This window comes from Archocentrus centrarchus, chromosome 7 (genome assembly GCF_007364275.1).
Source record: "Archocentrus centrarchus isolate MPI-CPG fArcCen1 chromosome 7, fArcCen1, whole genome shotgun sequence".
Taxonomy (NCBI): domain Eukaryota; kingdom Metazoa; phylum Chordata; class Actinopteri; order Cichliformes; family Cichlidae; genus Archocentrus; species Archocentrus centrarchus.
Window position 1 is genome coordinate 31,591,093 of NC_044352.1, and position 12,658 is coordinate 31,603,750.

General features: G+C 41.0%; 2 protein-coding genes across 3 annotated transcripts in view; both read right to left on the minus strand.

The window, feature by feature from the left end:
- Nucleotides 1–76: 76 nt before the first annotated feature.
- On the minus strand, nt 77–3,639 carry cav4b (caveolin 4b). The gene is made up of 3 exons (XM_030732582.1): nt 3,397–3,639; nt 2,970–3,157; nt 77–266 (listed from the first exon to the last, which is right to left on the minus strand). The coding sequence occupies exons 1-3, from the start codon at nt 3,637–3,639 to the stop codon at nt 77–79; spliced, it is 621 nt and encodes a 206-aa protein (XP_030588442.1).
- Nucleotides 3,640–4,896: 1,257 nt separating this feature from the next.
- Nucleotides 4,897–12,658, minus strand: part of LOC115782959 (SLIT-ROBO Rho GTPase-activating protein 3-like) — a 38,647-nt gene continuing 30,885 nt past the window's right edge. For both annotated transcript variants that reach the window (XM_030733521.1, XM_030733520.1), the window contains exons 21-24: nt 10,433–10,525; nt 10,122–10,229; nt 9,096–9,198; nt 4,897–8,442 (exon numbers count right to left, since the gene is read on the minus strand). In XM_030733521.1, coding sequence (XP_030589381.1) covers nt 8,233–8,442; nt 9,096–9,198; nt 10,122–10,229; nt 10,433–10,525 — 514 coding nt within the window. In that variant the 3' untranslated portion in view covers nt 4,897–8,232. The remainder of the gene's footprint in view (nt 8,443–9,095; nt 9,199–10,121; nt 10,230–10,432; nt 10,526–12,658) is intronic.

Sequence of the window (12,658 nt, forward strand, 5' to 3'; positions counted from 1 at the left end):
AATAAAGAAAAGAAAAGAAAAATAGCCCCCAAATTTAAGCATTCACTCAGTCACCCACTCAGAACATGTTTAACATTCATACAGTGTCTTTGTCTTTGTCTCCCATTTGAATCCAGTCCTTGTTCGACAGTGAAACTGCGATTCGACTGCAGCAGAGAGCGACAGATGCACAGAAGGGAGTGATGACAACATCAATAGCACACAGACACAAGGATCGCAGGCATGGAAGGAACGTGGTGCTCAGCTGTAGGCAGGGCACCAGAAACCTGGGGAGAGAACAAGACCAGAGTAAATGAGTGAAGCCAGCTAAGGCAGTAAAAAGACCTGTGTAGTGTTTCTAAACACTCATGTGGCAGTTTTCCACTTTTGCAGGTCAAAAATTGCTGCGTGGTGCTCAGACTCAGTGTGTAACTGCAGAGATTGTTTTTTACAGTGACTTTCTTTTGACAGGTTACTTTTGAGTCACTGAAAGAAGCATCAGGCTTTAAATTGGATGAATCTTTTATATATACTGCAGGAATATACTGCAGGGTAAATACAAACTCAATTCCCAACAAGTTGTAACACTGTGAAAAATGTAAATAAAAACAGAGTGCAATGATTTGAAAAATTATAAATCCATGTTATGCACAAGAGAACACAGCAAACATCAAATATTTGAACTGAGAAAATGTCCCATTTTAAGGAAAACTCATCAGTTTAACTGACAGCAGGTCAGTGACATGACTGGGTATAAAAAGGCAGAGTTTCTCAGGAGTGAAGATGGGCAGCGCTTCACCGATATGCAAAAAAACTGCATCTGAAAATTCTGGAACAATTACAGAATAATGCTCATTAACATGCAATTACAAAGACGTTGAATATCTCATCATCTACAGTACATAATCAAAAGATTCAGCGAATCTGGTGAAACAAGGTGCAACAAGGGATAAGGCTGAAGATCAGTACTGCACGCCTGTGATCTTTGAGCCCTCAGGCAGCACTGCACTAAAAACAGGTGTGATTCTGTCATGCAAATCACCGCATGGGCTCAGGGACACTTTGAGAAATCACAGTCTGTGAACACAGTGATGAAGGTTAAAACTCTGTCATGCAACATTCCCGTCTTCTCTGGGCCAATAAAGCTCATTTAAAATACACTGAGGCAAAGTGGAAAACTGTTCTGTGGTCAGATGTTTCAAAATGTAATTTCTCAGCTGTTTCCAGACTTGTTAAAAGAAGAGGGGATGTTACACAGTGGTAAACACTGCCTTGCCCCAACTTTAGAGATGCGCTCCTGCCATCAAATTCAAACGGAAGTAATATTTTCTCAGTTCAAACACTTGATATGCTTTCAGTGTTCTACTGTGAATAAAATATTGACTGATGAGATTTGAAAATAATTGCATTCTGTTTTTATTTACACAGCATTTCTACTTGTTCAGAATTGGCTTTGTATTTTTTATCACCTTACTATTATATAACACATATGTTGTTGCCTAAAGTCAAATGAATTGATCTATAATTGCTGAACTCCATCCTGTCTGCTCACACTGTTAATCTCACATCATGTCGACATGAGCAGTCAAAGACAGCAGTTTGTTTTCTCTCAGCAGCAGAACAAATGAAGGCAACTTTGTTATTAAAGTTTCTAAAAGAAACCTTGCATAAGAGCAATGCTCCAGAAATAAAGCAGATTTTGAGCATCAGAGAATACAAATACATTTTTGGAAATTCAAACATTTGCTTTTTTGCCGAGGGTTAGACGAGTAGATCAACACCACTCTCATGTCTGTGAAGCTGCAGCAGCCATGTTGACATAACTGGGAATGTTGTTGGCCTCAAGACACCCAACCCACAGAAGTTGGTTCATACTAGACTTTTATCGCACTTTTTTCTAATGTAGTTTCATAAATCTCTATGATGGCAGGAAGCCAAAACGCTTTGGTCTCAGATTGAAGCTGTTCTTTATACTGTTAATAAAATGATATAAGGAAACTTTTACTTTCCATCTCTTTGCACCTAGGTTAGAAATCTGAGTTAGACATTCCTGCTCTGCCCCTGCATCCTACAGCCAGCAGCTGGTTAGCTTGACATCCACACAGGAAAACAACTAATCTGATAATGTCAGAAAATAACAAAATCCACCGAAAAACTCATCTAATATCCTCTAATACATGGTCTCATGTTTGTTTAACTTGTGCAAAAACAACCTTTTCTTAATGGGCCAGCAATTTCCCCAACTTTATATCTTAATTAGAGATATCTGTCGTAAGAGAGCAGGCTATGGTGCCACCACTGAGCTTTACTACGTTTTTTTCCCACTTCCAGTACTATAAAGGAAAAAAAAAAAATCTTATGAGACCCAAAAAGCCTTCTACATTTGTAAGAGACACATCTGTAATACTGATGACAGGATTCCTAGAAGAGAGTCTTCCCCGTGCGACATCTTTATATCAACCCTGTCAACCAAACAGGAATCTGCCAAGAAAGCCATTTAACTAACCCCACCCCTTATCCCTAATCCTAACCCTATGTGTGTATGTACAATAAATCAGGAAGTTGGTATGAATTTGGCAGAGATAAGACTCATGCGTAATGGGGTTAGGACATAGACTGTATATAAAAGACTGACACAGCTTTTAGGTCTGAAAAGTGAAACCAATGTGCAAGTGCCTTTCAACCAACATACTTTCTAATGGCCAGCAGGGGGCAGTGTCTCTGGTTGCAAAAACAAGTCTGCTTGTGTGAAAATCTATGAGAATCAAACACGGTTCACAAGTAAATTTAAGAAGAGTGGCCACAAATGTTGCTCCAACCACTCAAATACAAACTTTTCCAGCTTTGTAAGCGCCAGTGATTTCTTACAAGAAAAAAAATGAAAACCTCCAATAAACTGTGCAAGTGTGTCTTGTGGTTATTTGCAGAAAAAGCATTTATGTGTCTTTCTCAGTGCACGTCCACAAAGATTTTATTATTCGCCAGCATACCAGACATGTAGGCAGGCAAGAACGGCCAGGAAAATGCCACACAGGAGAGCGAAGGGCACGGCAAACAGCAGGGAGAGGCACTGGTACGTCCAGAAACGAGCCTTCTCAAAGCCCACGACGCTGTAAACCCACACTTGTTTTATGCTCTGATGCGTGCTGGGTTCTGCCAACACGTCACTGACCTCCACCTGCAGGTGGGAAACAGGAGAGAAAGCAATAAAAGTCATTTTTCTTTACTTATTCTGTTACTGTGTTTGGACATGTTAAACCTCAGGCTTGACAGAGGGTGTACTTTCTTTTTGACCATGGCTGGAGGTGAATTTTTTTTGTGTCCCACTTCCTTACACAACAACTACAGAGCCTCAAAGGGATGCAATTAGAGATGCAATTGCGTGTTATCAGAGTAGATATGGGATACAAAATGGACCTTTAGGTGCTCGTTGATACCGTGAGGATCCCTGCTGACAGGATGGGTGGGTGCCGGTGTAGCAGGAGCAGCGGGCGGAGTTGGAGCTTTAGGTGGAGTTGGAGCTCTGGGTGCAGGAGTCGGGGCTTTGGATGCAAACTCTGGGGGAGGAGGAGGAGTGTTTATCTGTTCTTCCCCTGATTCATCTTCATCACTGTCATCGATCTTACACTCGACCAGACAGTCGTCGCTCACCATCATCATGTCTGCTAAAATAAAATGTAAATGTTTGCTTTCAAAACACACAGAATTATGGAGACAACTGGCTTTAACCCACAGACAGACAGACTCAGTCTTCCAGCTGATTGCAGGGAAGTGTAAGAGTGAGCTGTGCTCTGGCACTACCACCTGTTCTTCAGCCCCCCGAAAAAGAAGTCGGTCCAAAATCTGTAAATAGCAGCTGGTAATTTTAAGATGACATGTTTAAACTGAAAGCTCTGCGATGCAGTCAGTAGTCTGACTCAATCTAATTCAAATTCATGCATTCAATACATGTACTCAAGGGATTTATATCAAATTGCATGCATCAGGTATAATACATAGTTGCAATGCATACAACAACTGCTGTAAGATGAAAAACTGTCCATGTACAGTACCTGTTAAAAGTTTGGACCCACTCATCCATTCATATAAATGGGTAAATGTGTCCAAACTGGTTCTGTACCTCCTATGAAACAATCATGGCAGATTCACAGCATGGACAGCAAATGCATGAATAAATCATGTCTGACTTACCTTTTTTTTTTTTTAAGTGCTTTCTTAATCCTTTTATCGCTTGCAGAGACCCTTAGAGAGAAATGGGGCAGGGGTGCTCTGCTTAGTGCTAATCTGAAATGTCAATGAGATCAGTTGAGCAGCTTCATCACAATGTCCCTTGGAGCTGAAGTGGAATTTACAGGATATGCAGAGACACAACACAGACACCTACAGTGTCTGACACTGACTTAATGCGGCAGTGCTAATGTGGTACCGTGAGTCCTGTGCCGTGTGTGTGTGTGTGTGTGTGTGTGTGTTGGGTGGCTGTGGGAAGGGGTTATTTTAGGAGGTGTGGATGGGTCTGAATGATCACATTACAAAATTGGTGTGGTTTCCCAAAACAGAAACAATGTCACATGCACCCACAGAAACCAATTATACAGTGAGCACCTGTGAATTAACATTAATAATCTGATCGTTAAATATGTGCGTTTAACGCAGTGATGAGTCAGGCTACAGCACTGGCACACAGAGAAACTGTCACACAGGGGTGGAAGCTGGGGGTTGTGTATTTTTTACAGAGGCAGTTGTCTTGGCGTGAGCACTGGAGAGCCATGCTCAGACGCAGATAGCAACCACGTCTACCCCCATTATGCCCGAGTCCAGCTGAACCACGCCCAGGCTCACTTCTTCAAATAGGAGAGCACACGAAGTGCAGCAATAGTAAAGCAGTAGTAAAATGAGCAACAATCCCCTTAACCATTCTTCACTTTGTCATCTTTATTATTTATTTTTTAACCACATATACAGTTGGACGCAGTAAATTTAGTGACATCATCAAACAGTGATCCAGAACAACAGGGTGTTTTAACCATAGATGCAGAATCAATAAAAGAAAGGAGAACTAAACTACTCTTCTTTCATATTTCCAGTACTGAAACACAACAGATGGGAGATGATGTATGTAGGAAGATTTGAAAATGCTTTTAGAGTCAAAGGAGCTGTTCGCCTCACTGCGGGACATTTGAATGGGACATGTGGATGGCGCCCACAGACAGTAAAAAAGATGGATGCAGCTTTCTGGTCGGAAAATTGAAGCCAATGAAGCGGTGCCTAAAAAAAAAAACACTTTGCTGCTGCATCTTAGTCACTCACTTTGGGGCACACTGAATAAAGAAAAAAAATTTAATCTATTTTTTGAAAATCTTGGTTATACCATGTTTCAAAAAGGAGGATTAGCGGTGGTATTTTCTGCTTGTTCATTGGCTAACAAGTTGTCAAGCAATTTCATGCTCTTCATCACACCTGGTTTCTGCAACCAAGACGGTAGCTGCGTCCATCTTTTATAGAGCCTATGATGGCTCCATAAACACGACAAAGGGGGCCCAAAATGTGTAGATGAATGAGAGAAGATTTTCAATTGTGGCGCCAACATGGCGCCGTGGTGTTCACAGTTTAAACCAGAGAAAGACACCTCTCTGATATAGGGACCATTTTGGCTCTTGGGACTAGGGCACAGTTTCCAGCTGAAGAGCAAAGCCGACCTAAGACCTGAGAGAAAACTCATTCTTATTCCTTCGAAGCCAAACCTGAGTTAGCCCGTCTTTAACTCTGCAAAAGCCCTGAGATTTGGCCAACACATCAGGCCATGTCACATATGAAGGGGAATGTTTTTTTTCTTCTTTGTGTTCCAACACAACATCATGCTATGCGGACACAAGCGCTGACCTCGCGGAGTCTCAAAGTGTTCGGTATTCATTCAAAATATTGCATTAAAAAAATCATTTTAAATTCATTTCTTTTTCTCAGATAAACTGTTTAATGACAGAGCTGTCTTCACCAGCCATTTTAGCTATATGCTACCAGACTAAAGCAGTGCGCTCAACAGCCAGCGGGGCTAACCTGTTAGCTGCTAGCAAGACCAACATCATTATCAAAGTAATTCTACATGAGCTGCTGCCACTCCTACAAATATGTTTCACATAGCTTAGAAAAGCTACAAAAACTACCTGCCTAGGATGTGGTTCACCAAAACGAGTCAGCTGAAAAGACAGGGTGGACAGCAAAATTAACGTTAACCAGTTAAACAGTTAGCTGGTGTTATTTCTGCCACATTATGATTCTAACAATGTTCTTCAGGAAAAACAACACATTTAATCATTTTATACTTTCGTCAGTAGCTCGGTTATTTTACACACTTTATTCCAATTATGATTTACAGCCATGGTAGAAAGAAACTACACCTCTGTCAGTTCTCTGGTTTTATGTATCGGGACAAAATAAAAAATATGATATAGCCCTTACCAGGTCTTAAAATTAGATCAGATGCACAACAGCATGACATATTCCGGGGTTTTATTTTTAAAACTATGCCATGCAGTGTGTGAAAAACACACTGAACCCCATGATTCAGTAGTTTGCAGAAGCACCTTTAACAGCAATTACTTGAAGTAATCTGTATTATCAGTCTCTCACATAGTTGTGGAGGAATTTTGGTTCAGTCACTTTACAACATTGACGGCTTTTGTTAATACGTAGCGCTTCAAGTCCCTCCACAGCATTTCAGTTGGGTTGAGGTCTGGACTTTGACTTGGCCAATGCCTTGATTCTTTTCTTTTTCAGTCATTCTGTTGTAGATATGCTGCTGTGCTTGGGTTCATTGTCTGGTTGAATGACCCAGACGCAGCCAAGCTTTAGCTGCTGGACGGATGGCCCCACATTTGACTCTAGAACACTTTGGTATACAGAGGAGTTCACGGTCGACTCAATGACTGCAAGGTGTCCAGGTCCTGTGGCTGCAAAACACTTCCAAGCCCAAAACCCCTTCATGTGGTCTCTTATGTCCAAAGAACATTGTTCTACAAGTGTCATGGTTTGTTCAGATGAAACTCTGAAACCCTTCCAAACAACCCATACTTGTTCAGTCTTTCTCTAATTGGACTGTGACCAACTTTAACATGCTAACTGGGGTCTGTCTGAAATGTAGCTTTTGTGGTTTTTTGCAGTTTCTGTGAGCACTGCACCACCCGACTATGGGGTGAATTTGCTGGGACATCCACTCCTGAATGTTCTTCACTTGTGAACAATCCTTTGCACTGCAGATTGTTTTGAAGTGGCACCACAACCCTTCACAGACCGATGGATAGCAGTCATTGCTGATGGTCAGACTTGCTGATGACCAGTAAATCAAGTGTATCTGATCAGCAGCAGCTGACTGTTACTTACCCTCTTAATTCCTATGGAAGCAGTAAGGGTGTGCTTAGCTCTTCACACAGTTCTCCTCATTTTGGCTTAGTTTTTCTTAATAAATAATGACAGTAAAATGTGTCATGCTTTGTATTTCATCTGAGATCGTATTTACTCAATTTTAGACCTGCTAAAGTCCAGATTATTTTTATTATGTAGTGATGCAAAAAACTTAGAACTGAAAGAGGGTGTACTTTCTTTTAACTACGACTGCATGGGACAGTGTTTTGTTGTTAATACTGAACACCTTGGGTTTCATACACGTCGACCTGGGTCACATTTTTATTGTAATATGCAGAATTTAAACCTATCAGAGCTTTTCAAATGAAATAAAAATGTAGAGGAAAAGATGTGAAGGCACTCCTAGACACAGGCCCCAGATCAGTTTTCTTTTTTAAAATAAAGAAACAGTAGGAGTGCGAGCTGATCTCAGACCTGCCACTAGGGGGCAGCTTTAGTCTTCTGTTGTTGATGTAAAGTTAGTATCATGGCAACCACTTTTAAAAGTCAGTCTGGTGATATCACTGGTGAAGTCGCATCCCTGATTCTCCAAAACCCTCAAAAGGATGGAGAACAAAATCAGACCAGACCATTAAAAAAAACAAAAACAAAAAAGCAACCACAAAAACAAAACCCCAAAAAACAGAGAGACCAAACCAGACATACTGGACGTACACAGCACAGAGAATAGTGGCACTATGAGATGGCAGAGACGCACTTATTATACACGTGTCAAAAAAAAAGAAAAAAAAAAAAAAAAAATCAAGATCTTCACCTAATGCAAATAACGGCATCGGCGAGATCATCATCATTGTTAGCCAAAGAATTAATTTCCCGGTTGTCCTCTCCTCGCTCTCAGTCCACCGGTCTGAAAAGAGCCCGTCCCCTGAGACCGAATCCTGCTTTTTTGGCAACAGGGGCGGCCTGAGGAAGAGAGGAAGAGGTGGACAACGAGGAGGAGGAAGGAGCAGGGGCAGCAGGTGCAGTCAGGCCGGACGGCTGCAACGGAGGCTGGCGAGACAGGAGCTCCTTGAACACTGAGTTCATCTGACGGCTGATCATCTCCTGAGAGAGCAAGAGGAGGAGGAGGAAAAGAGAGGTACATCACAGTTTTTCTATTACACACTGCATGTTTCCACTGCTGCGTCCAGGCATTGTTGAAGATCGGAGGTTTATCTTTCTAACAGTTCTTTGTTAAGACTCCCCCTAATAGAATCTTATAACCGAGCAGGTCTCTGAAGGTGGAATTTGTTATTAAATCAATTTCCTGCGAGCTTTAAAAAAAAAAAAAAAAAAAAAGCCAGTTGACTGAAGAATCTGATAAAGGATCAAAATAAATGAATGAAAGCACAAACAAAGACGTACTTTATATGAGTCTGGTGGGGAGTGGGGGCATGAAAGTGCTGTTATAGTCAAGTCAGTAAACAAGTGTGTGAAGTTTGATGGATCTGGCTTGAACAGTTTTGCGGAACAGACACCACTGACAGTAGTAGCACAGTATCTATGTCCACATTTTTGTGCAAAGAAAGCTAACACTGCATGATGAGACTCAGTAACATCAGTGTAATTTGCTATTTCCACCCTGGTTGTAAACATAACACAATTAAGAATCAGCAGTATACAAAGAGCTGTGCACCAGCAGAAAATTGTCTGTAAATAATTTGAATGTGATGCACTTGTTTTGGCTGTGAACAAAGGACTGAATATGTCAAACTAACCTTATCAATTGGTGTTCTTTCTGCCTGACTGAGTGAAGGTCTGTCAGGGGGTCTGAAGCTTCCCTGTCTCAGAGTGTCCAAAGTGTGTCTTCGCTCCTGAGACCTAAAGAAGAAGAGGAAGAAGAAGAAGAAGAAAAAGATTAACAGAGGTAAACCAAGACATATTTGAAGACAGAGATGCTGAAAGATCCAGGCACATGCCACCTCTGATCTGAACCTTTTTTCTCTCCATTGTTTCATGCTATAAAAGACAAAAGTCAGGGGTAAAATATGCCTTACATATGTAGTGAGAGTCCATATGTACAAAAGCATACAGAAAGAACAATTACACCTGTTTTTAGATAAGAGATAAGATAAAACTTTAATGATCCCACGACGGGGAAATTTGGGCATTACAGCAGCTCAGTACAGAGAAAAAATTTTATGTCATCTGTACATAACTGGCACAATGTCAATATTTGATTTTTAAATGTGACAGTTATTAATACGTGATGGTAACTGCTAATCACAGTTATGTGGTTACTGAACTTTTAGATGGCATCTGAAAACCTACATCTTCCCACAGTTGGTCTGCGACTGTGGAATCCACCCAAGTGTGTTTATAGCAAAAGGATTAAGGCGCCCTGACTTATAACTATATGAAATAATTGGCTGTATTTTGAACTGTATGTGCTCTGAACTGTTATGTTACTTCCCATGCTATATCTGTGCTTGTAAATGATCTGATTCAAAAAGGCACAAAGACTAATCCCTCATCTTTAGCAGCAGAAAACGCCGCCCTGCTCTTCTCAGAAACACAGTGGAGATGAGCCAAATGGACAAATTTCTGATGCTGAGTTGTGCTGGTGTACAGAGTCCAAATACTTACAGCCCTCATGTCTATTATTTCCCCTCATGCTGTTTTTACGTGAATCAAATGTGTTCACTGTGTCTCCAGTGGCTGTAAACCTGCTGCATATCCATTTGACTAATGGGGGGCATACATACATGCAGTCTGCAGTGTGTCAAGATGGGTGTGAGTCTTACACTGGCAGGTGTCGTGTGGCGGGGGAGGTGGGCGGCTTTCGACTGGGGCTCCCCTCACTTCCTCTCTGCCGCCCCGGCAGTGAAGCACTATCGCTGTTCACCCGCATCCTGTGAAGACGCGCACACAAAGCTTTTATTGTATTTATGTGTGCGAGCTTGTATCTCTGCTGCATCTCTGTACAATAATGTGGAACTGAGTATGATGCATCTGTTTGTGTACTTTGAAGTCTACGGCTATTACATGCTTTAATAAGTCGCAGTGTGCATTTGAGTGTGTGTGTGTGTTTGTCTCGGTGTGTGTTTGTGTGTACCGGGTTGTGTTCTCTGTCTGTGGATCTTCTGCTGTCAGGTTTCCAGTGCTGCCTCCTCCTCCTCCTCCTTCTTCTCTTTTCCCTCGCTCTGACCTGAGGGAGGAGAAGAAGAGAGAGATATATTAAGCATATCCTTCACTAGAGAAAGTACAACCAGTACAAGTTTAAATATGGGCTAAAGACTGAGCGACAAACTTTTTGTAGGAGGGAGCAGCCGCAGAGGTGAAATTATGTGTGACAAGAACAAAATAACTTAAAAATAACAACAGCTCAACAACAACAAAAAAATGACCTTTGATAAACTTGTGACGTCCTGATGGCACTCAGTCTGCACTCATATTAAATCAAACTCATGCGAATGAATGCGGGCACAGTTTTTAACTGTGGTCAGCTGTAGGATGTTATAACACTATTCCGTCTATCCCTGTTATCCCTTCACATCTGCATTTGCAGTAAAACTGTACTAGCAATAACTGGGGATTGGTATGAAGCAGTATGAATTAGATATGTGGTTTAAACACCTACACACAAGCAGAGAATGTAAATTGATGCAGAAATAATTTCCCTCTCTACTTGTGGTTCACAAGCATTTTTAAAATGTACCCGTTTATTTGAGTTAATGGCATTCAATCAGCTCACGTGTTATTTTTATTTTGTCATTTCTTGTCACTGTAACGGGTAAATTATATTAGCTATTGTGGCAAATTCCACTCATGCAGGGCAATTTATAATGGAGAAGTCCAGTTCAGTGAATCGAATCAGCTAATTCGAGCCACATTCTTAACTTGAAAGCTAAACGATATCCAAATGTGAGAAAAATCCATCCATCCATATTCTTAACCTCTTATTAAGTTCAGGGTTACAGGAGGGCTCAACACAATCTGCAATGAGCGGGGTACACCCTGGTCAAGTCCCCAGTCCACCTTAAGGGCCTCAAATGTTGGCCCTGAGGATACTGAGTGAGATTGTGTAGGCGTGGTCAAAAATGTCCTCTATTGTTTCTTAGCACATAATGGCGCACACCTTCAGTTGCCTCAGGACATTACCACAGGACTCTGCATACAGTTTTACCCTAGGGGACAAATCTCCTGTACACCACTTTGTGAAAGTCAAACTGATGTTTGACACAGAAGGTGATGTTTGTGTTCTGTGATTAAGTTAAAAATGCAGAGGTGCAAAAAAAAAAAAAAAAAAAAAAAAAAGATGCATTGCAATGGGCTAAAGAGCATTGAGAGAACTTTATGATTGCACTTCATGAATACTCACACACATGGACTGTTTCTTCAACTTCAAGAAGTTACTACACCCGGCCAAGAAACAGTCTAAATGTACACTTTGTTTTACCTTTGACTGACACAGGTTTGCTGTTTCGCCACAGTTTTATACTAAAAGATGGCCGAGAAGGAGAATGATCTAGAAACTTTCTAACTTTATGCAAGAGAGAAAATAAATATGTTTAACTCCACCAAAGGAGGTCATGTGATTGGAACAAGTGGAAAGTAACAAAGTATTTGCACTTTGTTACTTTCCACCTCTGCCAATCACATGTACTTAAGTGGAATTTTCAGGTATCTGTACTTTACTTGAGTATTTATTTTTCTGACAACTTTTTACTTTTCCTACCCACATTTTTACACAAATATTTGTACTGTCTGCTACTTATATTTTTTAAAACAGGCTCATTACTTTAGGTTTAAGACACCTAAGGGAAGCTTTAAGTTCCCATCACTGCGCCTTCAGACATCAAACTGATTTGAGCCTAAATGGCAGAACAATAACATAAAAGACAATTGTATTGGTGTAGCCATCACTGGGACTTATCACATACAAAGAGATGAAATAGGCAAGAACACGTTATCATGCATCATTTATAGAGCGATACTCAGGGGTTAAAGTGGGCCAGAACGATCCGGAACAGTGTTTTTGGTGTACATGTCCATAAGTTGTGGAGCAACAGCAGCATCTAGCTACAGAAGAGGAGGACAATTTTTAAGTGGCAGGTAATTTCAAATGCAACCTTTCTAACAGCACAACACACAGTTTATCACAGCTGTGTCTGCTAGCTAAAGGTCCAGCTGCTGTATTTCCCAGAATGAGAGACAACTTCATCCAGAGATGAAGAAAGATGTAAGAAAGCGGACAGGAGAGGAATAAGAGAGCTTAGATTTAAAGGTAAGGACTGCTCAATGACATTTGATAAACTGGAAATCTAAAGCTTACATGTCC